At 40.3% G+C, this 17,207-nt stretch overlaps 1 protein-coding gene across 1 annotated transcript in view; it reads right to left on the reverse strand.

The window, feature by feature from the left end:
- Positions 1-16,516, reverse strand: part of LOC145407323 (uncharacterized) — a 47,873-nt gene extending 31,357 nt beyond the window's left edge. Inside the window, exons 1-5 of the mRNA XM_080278318.1 lie at positions 16,436-16,516; positions 14,416-14,532; positions 6,191-6,196; positions 5,121-5,356; positions 1,725-1,853 (exon numbers count right to left, since the gene is read on the reverse strand). Of these exons, the coding sequence (XP_080134444.1) occupies positions 1,725-1,853; positions 5,121-5,356; positions 6,191-6,196; positions 14,416-14,532; positions 16,436-16,516 (569 nt within the window). The remainder of the gene's footprint in view (positions 1-1,724; positions 1,854-5,120; positions 5,357-6,190; positions 6,197-14,415; positions 14,533-16,435) is intronic.
- Between the last annotated feature and the right edge of the window lie 691 nt (positions 16,517-17,207).

Raw genomic sequence — 17,207 nt, forward strand, 5'->3', positions numbered from 1 at the left:
AGCCTTCATTTTCTGCATCCTCTAAATATTGTTCAGATCTGATGAAGTTTTTACCAGAAATATGTATTGCTAGTAGGAACAAGGGCAGCCTTGTGGATCAGCAAAAATCTAAAGTTTATTTTTTGGACCACCATACAGCTTGAATCTTTTTAAAAGTGATTCTTACAGTGCATCCCAGGACGCATGTGGGAGGATAAATTCCCTCAATCACAAATTATCCAATAGGCAAAGTCAACCAGCATAGAAACCATGCTGGCTTAAAAAAAAAGAAAAAAAAAAAACAGATTAGACGGCCTGGACACATGTTCTGCATGCCTGAGCACTGCCTTCCCTGCTTGGTTCTGTATGGCCAACTCCCTGCACCACGTTGCAACACAGGGGGGACAAAAGATGAGTCGTAAAGATCATATAAGGACAACCCTGGAGAAAACCAACATCATAACAGTAAATTCTGAAACTAATGCCTCTGACAAAAAACAATGGTGACCCTCTGCAGCGACGGAACTGATCATCTCAAAGAAGCTCAGAACCTGGACTGAGAAGAGTGTAGACAATGTAGGCACAACCAAAACAGAGCTCTCCCAGTGAACCTGGACTTGGCATGACAACTGTGTGGCAAAGTTTGCAGATCCGGAATTGGTCTGCACAGTCACACACGTTGGCACCGAAGACTGAGAAACATGCAATATTAGTGAGTATAGCTGCCGCTGTCTTCTGTAGTTGGACAGCTTTATGTACCCTCGATAAAGAAAGCATCGGCACCCAGGGGTTGGATATGATGTGAAATGCTACGTCCTTGTTTCAGTCGGTAGTGCTGGCATGCCTGTTTTATTCACAAAAATGGTTGAGTTGACATGTAGTACAATGTTACTGTGACGAATCCAGCTATATATCTGTAATATATAAGATAACACAAATGAAGGATACAAAGCGACATAACCGTGTCGTTTCTCGTACATCATAGTCCGTATATCATAATGTCTCACACTGAAAGGGTGCCAATACTATTTTTTTTTTTAATCGAGGGTACGTGTGTGTCTGGTGGAAACAAAACTGGAAAAATGGTTTTGATGAACTTTGGCAGCAGAAATGGAGCTGGATCCCAGATGAACCAGTTTCAGTTCTATGCCTAGTTGAAAATTTCGGAAAGGATGCTTTTGGCCTCTAATAACTGTCCTCACTGGTGTTACATACTGGACCGCATACACCGAAAAATACGGCGGGGCATCTCTGTGGAGTTTCACGCATCTCTAGAGAGAGAGAGAGAGAGAGGTGGGGTTGCACATCTACAGTCTGATGTATGTTACTTCACTGATGGCGTGAAGAGACAGTTTTATTCAGCAGAAAACTGTGGTAGCTGTGGTGATGGTGGTGGTACGGGTGTTGGCGGTACCTGTGATCAAGATGGTGGTGGTGGTGGCAGTGATAGCTGTGATGGTGGTGGTGGTGGTAGGTATGAAAATAATGGTGGTGGTACTAGACTACTAGCTCTGATGATGATGGAGGTGGTGGGGGTGCGGGTGGTAACTGTTCAGATACGGCCCTCATTTGGACAAGTGATTTGCTGTCCTGTCAGGCCACAAAACACTTACGCCAAAACAAAACGCTGTTCAGAAGCAGCTCTTTTTTGAGAAAGTGCTGAGTGGCCTCAGAGGGTATACTTGTCCTGACCACGAGAAAGTATACCTGGTAACTAAAAAAAATCTCAAAATCTCTCCACTTACTTTGCAAACTTGTGAGGGAAGAGTTGGTTCAGGTAGTTGAGCACCAAGCCCCGACCAACAGTCCATGTGGCTACTCGAAGCGGCTGAGACTCTGGCTCACTGAACGGCACCATTGAGTATACACTGGCACTGTCCACAGTACGCAGTGTACAGAAAGGTACAGCAAAAGCAGTTACAGAAGCCAGTATAGTGTGTTTTACAGTAATTCTGGCCCATTTTTTTTTCGTTTATAAACCCACAGACCTTAGTCATATATATATATATATATATATATATATATATATATATATATATATATATATATATATATATATATATATATATTTTCTATAGAGAGAGAGAGAGAGAGAGAGAGAGAGAGAGAGAGAGAGAGAGAGAGAGTGCGTTTATAAAGTATAAAACAAATAGGCCGGAAGTTATATATATATATATATATATATATATATATATATATATATATATATATATATATATATATATATATATATATATATATATATATATATATATATATATATATATATATATATATATATATATATATATATATATATATATATATATATATATATATATATGTGTGTGTGTGTGTGTGTGTGTGTGTGTCAGTGTGTCTGTTTGTGTCTGTTAACATAATAACTCGGTTTCTATCCCACCTTTATCTAACTTGGCGGAAAATTTAAGAATCAGCCCAGTGACTGACCTGTTGTTTCAGTGGTTGACCTGTTGTTTTTGAGAGTAGTAGATTAAAGGACAAGGTCCATTTAAGCAGTTTTTATGTAATTCAGACCAAATTTTATGGATGATTTAAGGGTAGAGCATCGATGAAGCTAATGTATTTTCAAAATAATCAGTTAAATGTCAAGGGTATATATCATAATCAAATTTTTTACTGTGTAGCATAAGCAGTTCTCATTCGATTTGGATCATGCTATTAGGAAGGGTTGAGCGTTAGTCTAGGATAACATTTTGAGAGTAACAGATCAAAGGTCGAGGACACACGGTACACTCAAGTCAGTTCTGAATCTGTTTCCTCCAAAGCAGGTAGAAAAATTTATCGTTAGGCAAGGATGTTTTGAGAACAGTTGGTGCTAAGGTCAAACAGCATAGCCAGTGTTCGGGCTGTTGAGCAATGGTTGATCATGGGTTTGACACTCCCTGAGTGCTGCTTCTTGTTCTTCTGTAGTGTCATACAAGCCTTTCTGCCACATTAAGAGCCCAGAGACCCAGAGCTAGGCGTTCCAGTGACTACCTCCTTGTAAGGTATGGGTGACCAGCTGCTTCCTCCCCTCATGACAATATTGAACAATCCTGTGTTATAGACCCTTATGTGCTACATCCGTTTACATCACGTTGAGCCACTAGAACACAATTTGTTCCAAAGAAGAAGAAGAAGAAGAAGAAGCATTCACAGAGTGCAACACCCATGCCATACTCCAGTATTCATCAAAGGGCCAACCATTTGACTTTGTCCTGTGGCCGTGACCTTCAATTGTTTTAATATTCAAAATAGCTCATCCTTATCTGACCTCAGTCATTCCACCAGATTCGATTCAGTTCCGATCAGACCTGAGCTGGCTTTACCCATTTGATCTTTACCTTTAATATCCAATGTTTTCATCCAAGACTGGCCCTCAAAACTGCCACCAAGTTTGGCCGAAATCGAATAAGCAATCATTTATTGAGCTGAACATTTGATCTTGCCCTGTGACATTAACTTTGATCATTCACACACACACACACACACACACACACACACACACACACACACACACACACACACACACACACACACACACACACACACACACACACACACAACTTTACTAAACCTGAAATGTTGTAAAACTATCTTTGAATGTTGACAGATAATCCTTGCCCAACCTGAGCTGGTGTAAAGTCACCGCAGTAAATGAGTGATTAGCATCGCTGACTGTGTAGCTGCCAGCCCGATACCGTCATGGTTCAAATCAAGGAGTGGGCACCTGACTCACCCGACTCAGGTGTCCATTCACTCATTATGGGATGAGAGGTTTAATGAGTGCATAGGGCAACATGTAAGGAAGATAAATGAGGTAACGTGGATGATGCACAGCCTTGTATCCCAGGATATTGGATGACTAAGCGCCTCATTGTGTCTGTCCGGACCATTATTTTGCCTTAACCTCAATTCAACCAACCAGTTTGGTGTATATTGGGCCAAAGTTCTTACAGCTGACTTTGCCATGACCTTTGTCTTTTTGCTAAAAAAAAACACACACACACACACAAAAGTTAGTTGCTTGTGTGACTCTCAACTCTTCTACTAGTCTGGTCCATACTGTCAAAATTTTCTGAATTATATTCTTCACAGAAAGACAGACTAATAAATACACACACACACTCACACACACACACACACACACACACACACACACACACACACACACACACACACACTTGTCCTTCCTGCGTCTGGCATGTGGGTATAATAATGGGACAGATGAAAAAGAGCTGATGTTTCAAATCTCAGCCCTCCCACCCCCATTTAGATGAGCCAGTGCTGTCGTAGCACTCTAGCATTCGTACATTTTGAGAATTTTCTAATTATCGTCGGCGCAGCAAGTACTAAAAGGCATGATAGTCAATGCAATTATAATACCTGAGAAAATATAGTCTTATTAATCATTTAACTACCAGAGGCCTCTTATTTAGAGAATCGGACAATATCAGGGATTATGTATATATATTCTTTAATACAGACCATGATTTAAGTGGTTTGAATCATAGGTCAGTGGATGTATGGCCCATTTCACTGGGCAGTTGTTGCCCAGTTGGTGTGTTTTATTTTCCTGTCTGTGGATCGTACAGTGCACTCCCAATTTTTTAAAGTGGGAAACTGGATGATGATGATGATGATAATGATCAGGTTGATGATAAGTTGATTTATTTATAACCAGACAACTTAATCCCGATGGGGTTGCCACGAACGAATCGCCTACTGTACATGCCACTCTGTCCTCCATCAGGTTGCTCTCTATGCAGCTCACACCCTTTCATTTACCTCTCCACCCTATCTCTCCGTCTCATCCTTGATTCCCCCTCCACTTACCACCGTTCACCTCACACACACACACACACACACACACACACACACACACACACACACACACACACTCGCTTCTCTCCACATGGCCAAACCATTTCAAGGTACTTCTCTTAATACGTTCTAGCATCTACAGGAGTAGTAGTCGTGGTAGTTGTAGTAGCAGTAGTAGTAGTAGTAGTAGTAGTAGTAATAGTAGTAGTAGTAGTAGTAGCAGTAGTATTTATAGTATATTCATAATAGTTATGATAATGACGGACAGAAATTATAAAACTGTTATGAAGATGATGTTTTTGGCTGATGAAAATTACCGGAAATCAGCTGAGTTGTCATTGACGACGGAGATGAGTGAGTTTGTACGTGATAGGGTCTTGTGAAGATGGTGGAGGGTGTGGAGGTGGTGAAGAGGCAGGCGAGTGAAGGCGAGCAGCTTCGTTGTCTGGACCAGCAGGAGGTGGCTCTTGAAGGAGGATTCAGAGAAGGCGGCGAGGAAGGCTGGGTCGTCGCTCACCACCACCACAGTCACGCAGTACAACCTCGTCACCAGCTAAAAAAAATTCCTCAGCTTATCGTTCTAAACATTGATCCAAATTTTCACCCCACGGAAGTGTACATTTACATAATACATACCAAAAATGTACCGTAATGGAAATTTATATTTGATCCCAAAGCACAATGACACACTGACGTTTATTTTTTGTCTGGTCTTCACACTACCATCATTTATACAAATGGAAGACACATTCACATATGGAAATGGTGATTAATTTTGTAAGAGATAACAGTATCAGCTAAAATAAGACACATTTGAGATATAATTAAAGACTGAGTTCAGTGCATATATATATATATATATATATATATATATATATATATATATATATATATATATATATATATATATATATATATATATATATATATATATATATATATATATATATATATATATATATATATATATATATAGTATATATATATTAGACCGGGTAGAAAAATCCAACTTGTGAAGTTCATCCATAATGAAAGTATCACACATGCAAACTTTTGGTGTAAAATATGTTCATATACTGTAGAGGTGGCACCTGCCTCGTCAGTATCTCACCATTAGCTGAATCTGGCGCATCATGCCGTCGTAGGAGTCTTATAGATCAGACCTTGTATTTCGAGTTTTCTTTGTTTTTTAAGTCATCTATTCTTTGCTCTCATATTATTTTTTTTTTTCATTTTCAGGTATTAATGCTTAATAACTAAATATCTTGGAGAACTACAAATATGGCTCACATTACTCGGTCTGCCTTAACTCATGATATTTCTGGCACTTTAAGAACTATTGGTGTCAAGCAACTTCCAACGAAGTGGGATGTGGAGGCACACTTACTTTTTGCTGAAACAGAAAAATCAAAAGTGTTTTAAATATCTAGGGTCACATGTTGTTGTGGATGGAAGAATAGATGCAGAAGTGAAGTTTAGAATAAATGAAGTAGGAAAGGTGCTGGGAGGAATGCAAAAAGTGTTTAGATGTCGTTCGCTTAGAATGGATGTAAAGAGAAGGCTGTATGAGGGTGTTGTGGTACCGACTGCGTTATATGGGGCTGAAACATGGAATATGGGTGTAGCAGAGAGGAAAAGTTTGAATGTAATGGAGATGAGGTGTCTGAGGAGTATGTGTGGAGTGACTCGTATGGATCGAGTGCGAAATGATGAAGTGCGAAGGAGAACTGGAGTTGTTCGGGAGATGGCTGGTAGAGTTGAGCAGAGGGTGTTGCGATGGTTTGGGCATATGGAGAGAATGGATAATGAGCGATTGGTGAAAAAGATAACTAGATCTGATGTGAGAGGTGTAAGGCTGAGAAGAAGACCACGAATAGGATGGATGGACAGTGTGAAGAGAGAGCTGGATGCGAGAGGGATGTCTGTTGAGCAAGGAAGAGTGGCTGTAAGTGACAGAAATAAATGGAGAGAAATTGTGAATGAATAAGTGATGACGCAGCCCTGAGGGGATATTCTCCCGCATTTGGTCTGATCAGCTAGTCAGGTCAGGTGCGGGTAAGGGGATGGGTCTGTTATGATGTGGCAGGGGTAAACCAGGTCTGCTTGTCGGGCCCTGCTGCGGATGTCACTGACTCCATTGCGCAGTTGACCCTTGTGCGGTGTGGTGCGGTGAGGATCTGTCCCTTCTCCCCTTTGGGGCTAAGATGCAAATGAATGTGTCTGAATGGATGAGTACATGGGGAGTGTGTCGTCCTGTCTCGGCTACCTCCCTTTCCTTGGGGGAAGTGGCCTAGGTATATAGATAGATAGATAGATAGTTTGAGAAGGAAATAACGAAGGATCTTGGATCAGAACTTCGGTGTCTTTGGGAAAATGCTTCAGTTCCTTGTGTTCACCTAACAAGAATTACACAGCTGGTTTTGATAACCATTCTAAGTACAAGGCCCTAATGAAAAACAAGGGGAAAGACTGCTATAACAAACAGCTTGATAACTACAAAACTCATATGCAGATGGAGCTATTTGATATCTCCTGTTGCAAATGTAAATCCTTCGAAGAGTGTAAGTGTTCAAAGAAAAGAAAGGTGCCCGAAACTGAAAAGAGTTCTTTCAGATCAAAGAGGAAATAGATGTACATTGGAAAAGTGGATACAAAAACGAAAATCCTGCTACAACTAGCAATAAGGAAACGGAATGCAGAGAACTACAAAATGATAACTTGCTATTCTACCTGTCAGAAAGGTCAAAGTGGGATGGAGCAAATGAGTGATACTGATAATAGTTTGGAAAATGATGGTACACATCAACCATATTGTCCGAGTGTAGAAAAAAAAAAAAAAAAAAAAGGAAAAAATTAAGATATCACGAATGCGAATCAATTGTGAACTGGTTGAAAGAGATGCTCATTGATTTGGTGTGAGTAATACAGGTGCAGCTTCAATTGCCACTTTCGCTCTGGTGGGTGCTGGACTTGTTTCACCCGAAAACAAGAATTTTGTTATAGACAATAAAGTAAGACATGCCAGAAAATCAGGCAGAGAAAGACTTCAGCATACAGAAAAGGAAGACATAACAGCACTGCATTTTGATGGAATAAAAGACAGAACATTAACACTGGAAGAGAGAAAAGATGAAAATGGTTGTCTGTCCATTCACTAAGTAAGCATATTTGAGGAACACGTTTCCTTAGTTATAAATCCAGGCCCTGAATACCTTGACCATGTAACTAATGATGGGGAAACAGCAGCTGCCATTTCTCAGTGCTTGATGAATTGTGGGCTGATGACTGAGAAGCTTGTTGCAATAGGGTGCAATGATACACCTGTTAACACAGGGACAAAGGGCGGAGCAATAAAATTGACTGAAGACTTTCTTAACCGCCCTTTGCAGTGGCTTGTATGTTTGTCACATTTCAATGAGCTTCCATTTCGGTATACAGTATATTTAAACATTTGGATGGTGAAACCTCAGGGCCCAATGCATTCGAAGGAAAGATTTGGAAGAAGATAGGAAAAACAGTTAGTAACCTCCCTGTGTTATATTTTGAATCAATTTAAGTAGATGATGCGAAGAAGTTTCATGAGACCTATTCAGAGCTAGATTTTCTTGGGGGAAGCAGCCTAGGTATAAAGATAGATAGGTATGGTATGCAGTGTCATCTGGAAAATTTCTTGCATCATTCTCTTCAGTTGAACCAGACCCATTAGCACTTTCAAGATGGCTGACAGCATGTGCAAGAATTTTGAAATTGTACTGCTCAGTACCTCTTCCTTCCAAAACATTGAAAACATTAGCCAAATATTTGATGACTGGATACATTCCTGCCTGGTTTGAGGTAAAGAAAAATCCTTCCTGTGTCAATGGCCAAAAACATTCCTTCAGTGCTGTTACCAAGATCAAATATATGGAAGATCAATGCTTGGGAACATATAAGGTTGCTACCCAGGCTATTCAAACAGATGCCTTCTATGCCTATCTGAAAAAAAATGCTTTTGTGCATGGCATTTGATGAAAATATTGACATCAGAAGAGATGCTGTGAAGAAAATTCTAGTAGCACAAAACAACTCAAGACAAGAAAGAGGACAATTCAAAGTACCAAAGATAAATTTTGGGGCAGATCATTATACTCAAATGATCAGCTGGGATGTGGTGGTTATTACAGAACCAACACTCCTCAAGAATTTGATGTTGAACTACATGCTTTGGTTGAAAGTCCTGAACTTGTGGAAAAGCTGTGTCCAAAGTATCCTTGCCATACTCAGTCAGTTGAACGCACAGTAAAGCTGGTGACTGAAGCATCTGCAAAAGTTTATGGTTACAGAAACAAAGATGGGTAGATATGAAACATACTCAAATCAAGGAAAATAATGCCAGCATTCGTATCAAAGAAGGATATCAAAGCAGAGTAAATCTGGCCCAGTTTAATGGAAGGGTGGATGGGATGGGTTAGGTGTGGAACTCCATATGTAGATACCTCCTCGTGATGAGTTCTGGTACTAAATGCTCTCAACTCACTAACTTGAATTCTTCCCGCTCCTTCTGGCACCTTGCCAAAAACCTTTCTAACAACTTTACCTCATCATCCTTCCCTCCTCTTTTCGACTCTGATGGCTCTGTAGCTATTTCTTCAACTGATAAAGCAGATCTCTTCGTTCAGACTTTCTCCTCCAATTCCACCTTAGACGATTCCGGTGCTGTTCCTCCATCACTTCCCCTTTCTGACTTCCTCATGGCTAACATTAAATTTTTTTCAGCTGATGTATTTTCTGCCATCACAAGCCTTAATACTAATAAGGCATATGGGCCTGATGGAGTCCCTCCTGTTGTTTTCAAGAACTGTGCTTCTGTGCTTACACCCTGCCTAGGCAAACTCTTTCGCCTTTGTCTATCAACTTGTACCTTTCCTTCTTCCTGGAAGTTTGCTCTCATTCAGCCAGTCCCAAAGAAGGGTGACCATTCCCAACCCTCTAACTATCGGCCAATTGCTTTAACATCCTGTATCTCAAAAGTTTTCGAGTCTATACTTAATAGAAAAATTTTAAAGCATCTTTCCTATCACAGCCTTCTTTCTGATCGTCAGTATGGGTTCTGTCAGGGACGCTCCACAGGCGATCTTTTCACCTACCTTTCAGACTCCTGGTCATCCTCCTTTCGGGACTTTGGCGAAAGCTTTGCCATTGCACTTGACATTTCAAAGGCTTTCGATCGAGTCTGGCATAAATCTTAATTTCCAAACTGCCCTCTTACAGCTTCTATCCTTCTATCTGTGCCTTCATCTCTAGCTTCCTTTCTGGTCGTTCTATAGCCGCTGTTGTAGACGGCCATCGTTCTTCTCCTAGATCTATTAACAGTGGTGTTCCTCAGGGCTCTGTCCTATCACCAACTCTCTTCCTTTTATTCATCAATGAACTTTTAAGCTGTACATCTGACCCTATCCACTCACGCTGATGACTCCACCCTGCACCTTTCTATTCGATTCCAGCAACGTCCATCTCAGGAGTTACTTCAACAAACAAGGGATGAGGCTATGGCACACCTAATGTCTGACTTGGCTCGTATCTCTGACTGGGGTAAAAATAACCTGGTTGTTTTTAATGCATCAAAGACTCAGTTTTTGCACCTATCAACTCGACAAAACCTTCCACAGGTATACCCACTAATGTTTAAAAACATTCAGCTTTATCTTGCATCATCCTTGAACATGTTCGGGGTTTCATTTACTTGGGACTTATCTTGGAAAGATCATATTACATCTGCTTCCAATGGATTGGTTGTGCTAAGCCGACTCCGTTTCTCCTTTACCCCTGCACAATTGTTGACTCTATACAGGGGTTTTCTCGCCCCTACGTGGAGTACAACTTTCATGTGTGGGGAGGTTCCCCACATACAGCTCTTCTCAATAGGGTTGAGTCAAAGGCTTTTCGTCTCATTAACTCTCCTCCTCTTACTGACACCCTTCAACCTCTGTCTCTTCGCCGCACTGTTGCATCTTTATCTTTTTTCTATCGCTACTTCAATGGTCACTGCTCCTCTGAACTGACTTCATGCATTCCTCCACCTCTACGACGGGCGCGTAGCACCCGTCTAGCAGCAAACTCTCATCCCTTTTCTGACCAACTCTCTAATGCAAGAGTTAACCGTTACTCCCAGTCCTTCATTTATGCAACAGGTCAACTGTGGAAATGTCTCCCCGTGTCTGTATTTCCTGCTTCCTATGATCTCCGGTCTTTCAAACGCAGTGTGTTCAGGCATCTCGAAATGATAGGATCTTGAATTTGGCTCTCTCTTGTATTTTGTTTTTCTCTTGGAATTAACAGTTTTGTGGGCTCGTTGCCTTTGGTTCCTTCTTCCTTACATAATAAACAAACTAGCGTAGTACAGTAAATTGTTTCCTGGTGTACATGAAACCATTTGCTCGTCACTCAGTGTGGAGTGACCCGTAGGCAGAAGGAAGAGGAATGAATGAAGGAAAGAAATGCAGAAGAGGAAGGTAGGAAAGAAGGAAGGAAGAGAGGAAAGGGCAGGCACCCGAGTGTAGCACTACATCGAGTAGGTGAATGGTGAGCGCCCGCACATACCAATATATATATATATATATATATATATATATATATATATATATATATATATATACATAGAGAGAGAGAGAGAGAGAGATACAGTATATATATATATATATATATATATATATATATATATAGAGAGAGAGAGAGAGAGAGAGAGAGAGAGAGAGAGAGAGAGAGAGAGATAGATAGATAGATAGATAGATAGATATACAGTATATATATATATATATATATATACACACACACAGGACGAGGATCACCAGGCACAACACAAACATCGTGGTGAAGTTAGGGTATTTATTTGCTGAAGTTTCGGAAAATACTTATTCCATCTTCAGAGCAAAATCTGCAATCGAGAAATATACAGAGTTAAGATTTTTATATCCTATAACAATCAAAACAAGACTAAAAACATGAAAGTACAAAAACGAAGTCCATTAAAATACCGTGTTTGTTAACCAGTAAGTAATTAAATCTAAAATGAAGGGGGTAGGTGTAAGAAAGCAAAACGTATCTGTTAAACAGTTAGCGCAATACTGTAAGAAACTTACCTAGTGTGGGAAACAAAACAGTTCATAGGAAGCCATGCCACTGATTGAAAGGTTAAAGCAATATTGATACAAAGCTTCCATAATGGGAAGGTCCGTGTCATTGCTGCTGCCACCAAGAACTGTGAAGTGGGAATGAGAGAAAGGATGGTCGTGTTGTTGTGAGTGGTCCCGTATTGCTGAGTGTGGTGGATTGGTGATTAACTGGCCTGCTCGAACTGAACGACCTAAGTGTTCATGGATTCGTGTCTTTAGGTGTCTTTTTGTTTTACCTATATATGCCGCCCAACAGTTGGCACACGTGAAGAGGTAAACAACGGATGCTTGTGTGAGGGATTTTTTTTCTTTTTTTGTCCGACTCTGGGCACAGGCTTCACAGCCTGCTTTCAAGTCCCAGTAGTCCTCCTACGTACCGCACACCTTTACGTGTCACCACTTCGGCGCTAACACCCACCGTCCATACTGAACACTTGCTAGGGCTGTCTCATACAGGATTGGTGTATTGGTATTAGCGGGGGTATTTTTACATGTCGGCGGATCTTCTGGTAGATCAGTAAAGTCTGATTTTTATGAAATTCAAATCCTTAAACTGTTCCCTGCCCCAGCGGGATTTGAACCCGGGGTCCGTTAGGACTACAGGCCACCTCTCTACCGATTGGGCCACCGCCTCCCCCTAAATGGTGTCTTTTACCTTGAAAAAACCCTGGATAGTTTTTTGCGTTTTACCTACACTCAGTAAGTTAAATTTTATGCAGTAAGAAGTGACTGGTTTTGAGTATTTCGCTTTTTGGCAAACAATACTGTGTGACTCTCTATTCCTGTAATAAGTGAGTCTTGAGTTTTTATTGTTATTTTGATAATAGAAGAGCAAGAGGAGTTAAACACAACTATAAGTGACACTTGTGGGAAGTGTTGAGCTAGAAGTTTTTTAAGTTTGTTCCTCAGTGTGAAGCTAAGGGGTCCCGTGTATGTTATGGCAAAGTATATAGTGTTTTTCGGAACAGTAATGACTTGGACCTTTGAAACAGTAATAAATTTATTAAGGGTCTTACCAATGTACGTTTCGGTGAATCTTTTGGGGAAACCATTTTTACAACAAATCTTTAAGAAAATTAAATTCCTTATCATGATAAAAATAATTCAAGCATAACTCAGAAGCTCTATGGGTGAGAGTGCTGACTAGATTACGTTTATAGCTCAGTGGGAGGAATGAGGAAAATTTCATGCATAATCCAGTGAAGGTTGGCTTCGTGTATAAGGCAGTTTCAAAACTATTGTCCCTATGGACAATATTTATATATAAAAATGCTGAACTATTACTTTCTAGGTCACAGGTGAACTTGATGTTGCCATGTTGAGAATTCAAATAACTGAGAAACAACGGGACATGATCAGTAAACCTAAAAACTAAAAAGGTGTCATCAACATAACGACGGTAAAACAAGGGTTTAAAATCAGTAGGACACTCAGCCAGTCATCGCTCTTCGTGGTAGCACAGGAAAGCATTGGCTAGTGTCGGTCCGAAAGGTGATCCCATAGCAACACCATCACATTGTTTATATGCTTTATTGTCAAATAAAATATGCTGTCCTTAGTTACTAGTTCCAGAAGTTTCTTAAACTGAGAAGAATCAAGTACATTACTGTTATGAGTACTAGAGAATAAACGATCCAAACAAATATTGATAATTTCAGCAACAGGAATGTTCGTAAATAGAGACTTGATATAGAAACTGGCCCAAACACAGTCACCGAACGATTTATTCATCAGCTCCTTAGTAAAACTACAAGAATCCTTCACAGTATACTCATTGGTGGTAATGGATGATAGCAATGGGACAAGGAATTTTGATAAGCCGTAATTACACGTACCATGGCAGAGAGGATGGGACGTAAAGGGACACCCTCTTTATGAATCTTAGGAAGGCCACTTACATACAGTTGTGAACAAACAGTCACTAATAATGCTCTTACCCTTAAGTTGCATAAAAATCTGTTTATTTTATCTTCACACCTGAGTATTACTGTGAATAAGTCTTCCATTACGGACCAAAATTTTGTACGATCACGTATAATATCTTACATCTTCTCCGAAGCTTTGTTTGGGAATCAGCTGGGTTAGATGTATGAGACACATGATGTTAGATAGGGAGGAAAGAGGGGTGAAGTAAATGCAGGGTACAAAGGAGAGGAAGGAGGGTTACTGTAGATAGGGAAGGAAGGAGGAGTGAAATAAATGTAGGGAACATATGGTTAGATAGGGGAGGAAGGATGGGTGAAGTGAATGTAGGGTACAGAGGGTTTAATATGGTAGGAAGGAGGGATGAAGTAAATGTAGGGTACAGAGGGTTTGATAGGGGAGGAAGGAAGGGTGAAGGAATTGTAGGGTACAGAGAGAGAGAGAGAGAGAGAGAGAGAGAGAGAGAGAGGAGGGGAGGGTCCCATTTACCATCTTTTCCACTAACTTAAAGTATTACAATATATACGTTGAAACTTACACTTCTTGCCTGTGCAGTCATGCTAGACAGTGATGACAGAGTGAGGTTGTGACCGTGACTGTCACCAGTTACCCTGAATACACCCACACCCCATGGTGAAGGTATCTCAGTGATATCCTGTAAAAATGAGGCACTAATGTTATTACTGTACTCACGACGCCGTTCAGAGCAATGTTAGGGTTTGACCAGTTTACACAACGATCGGTGATAACATGATAATCATAAACCTAACTGATAAAACAAATGTGATTCAATTTACATAATATTTGGTTGCCTCGTATTATACTGATGACTCCTTACAGACAACTTGCCACCTACCGACACAGCACGGTTGTAAAATATGCATTTTATGGTCATATAATAGTGTTGCAAAGCAAATGTCTGACACAATTAATCGTCAGTTTTTTTGTGATACTGAGCTGCTAATGTGTATATCATTGTACTTATTATTGTTTAACCTTGATCTGTCTCGACAAGTAGATCCGCCAACCACAGGTACACAATTACTTTTATGGGGCCGTACTACAGGGTAGGTACAATTCGTACACCGTCCAAGGAACCGGCTCCCGCTAATAATAGAGAGCATCTCACCAGGGCCGGACATTGTCCTTTCACATGGTGACGTGCAGGAATTTATGAGGAGGTTGACTCCCGGGTGGACGCCACAGCTGCTTAGCTCCACCCACGGTTCACAGCGCCAGCACATTGGCTCTCTGTCGACGCCTTGTATCGTTCCTAATTTCCCATATTGCTTGGCATATTTTAACTTTGTTAATAAAGTCCTACGATAAAAAAAAAATAAAATAAAAAAAAACTAGTAGAACATGTTCTGTTTTCTATTGGTACAATTATAATATTGATAAGAGTAGATTTTACAGACTGCATGCGGGTATGAACTGCTCACTGGAGTGGTGGAGTATGAGAAGAATTCCCTGACCCATTTAACTGCACGACGGACGATAGTGTAACCATGCGTAGTTTTTGGCAATAATACTGTTACTAATATTATATTGCAGCCTCATGTTCTTCACTCACCGGAATAACTTTGGGTGTGGATCTGTGTACAAGTTAGTCGCTGTGTTTTGTTTATGTTTATGACATCCGTTCTGTTGTGCACTGTGTCATAGGTGTAAGCATTTAATCTTAATGCTCTTGAATGATGGGTAAATTCCTACTGAACTGTCTTAGTAAATAAATAACAGATTTAGTCAGGTGAAGCGTAAACTGAAGCCAGAGAACATTGCATTGCATATAATTCCTAATTTTTATTTTCCTTCTGCAACTGCTCAAGTTAAGTTTTAGAATATCCAGTTTTAGAATATTTATAATATTCCTCCCTGGCTCTAAAATTAGTACTTAACATTATATTTACAGTTATCCTTTCCTGACAACATATTATTAAAAAAAAACACACACACACACAGTTGGTGACGAAGTGTGTCTTCGATAGTGTGAGGTATGGCAATGTGAGATGTAACACAGAAACCTAACTGAAGTGTGGTGGCATTAGGCACTGTATGCTGGGTGTGTGTGTGTGTGTGTGTGTGTGTATATATAAATATATATATATATATATATATATATTTACCTGAAGTGCGTACTAGCTAACTGGAAACTGTTGCATCTCGATTGTCATTATTTCCATATCGTGAGAATAATTCCTCCATGTGACTCGATGAAAATAAGATGCGTGGCATCCGAACAGTGTGGGATGTGGCAGTGTATAGCTGGATATAGTGACGTACGAATGAAATAGTTTAATGTCTATTATTACGCAGTAACTATTCTGACATCTTTTGTTTCACCCTCAGATTCACGAATTGCGCGATCTTTGCATTGTTATTTTAATATAAGAAATATTGTTTACAGGGCCCATAAAATGCAGCAGTATTACAGGGTGTAAGTTCAAACACACTAGTTTCAAGGCACTCCGGCGTTTTTTAGGTTCTTTAAAATGGCCATTTGTGTTTCTACTCAGGCTGATGCGTGAAAAACAATAGCATACCATAATGTAACTAACCTTAAAGACCGAGGTGGCCCACGCTGAGCCGTCTGACAGCAGGAGGAATGAGTGGCGTCCACATGTCTCTGTGGCCAGCATGCTGACAATTGCGGCCCTAGTCAGACTCTCAGACTTACTGACATCTGATATGTTGAAGAAAATATTTATGTTAGCTACAAAACTGAGAGGTTAAGAAAGTTATTTCATTGATATCGTAATTTATCGAGTCATTCTGGACCGGTCCCGACTGATCATAAGACCCTGGACCTCTGAGATGCTCGTGGTAATGGACGGAAGCCTGTCCCATCCTGAAGGCGGCTCCTGTTGGCTGGGAAGATCAAATGAACATAGAGAAATAAATCAGCTGAAATAAGAATATAATGGTGGGGGGGGGGGAATTAATACAACTACTGTCATAAAGACTTTGTAGTTACTTGTAGAGAAGTTATATATATTAGACTTATGGACGAGCGGTTGTTATACTTGAGTAGCTTCGTAAGTAGCTAATCTTCTTTCCCATTTGTTATGTAGTGACAGGAGAGGTAAAGAATAGTATGGGACTATTTTTATTTGTCTTGGAAATATTAACAAGTCTCTCACACGGAACGAGTATAAGTCCCGGGTAGCTACCTCCCTGTCTCGCTATCTGTCTCTCTCTCTCTCAAATCGCTAAGCCCTTCTCCCGTGACCTATCTCTAGGATCACTTGTCCCCTTCTAAACTCTTTCCTAAAATCTGGTGTAGCAGGGGTGTGTCACGTGTGTTCCTCGTGGATGGACTTGGTCCTTGTT

The sequence above is a fragment of the Coenobita brevimanus genome, chromosome 8 (genome assembly GCF_032717465.1).
Source record: "Coenobita brevimanus isolate Jiangsu-jjx chromosome 8, ASM3271746v2, whole genome shotgun sequence".
Classification (NCBI taxonomy): Eukaryota; Metazoa; Arthropoda; class Malacostraca; order Decapoda; family Coenobitidae; genus Coenobita; species Coenobita brevimanus.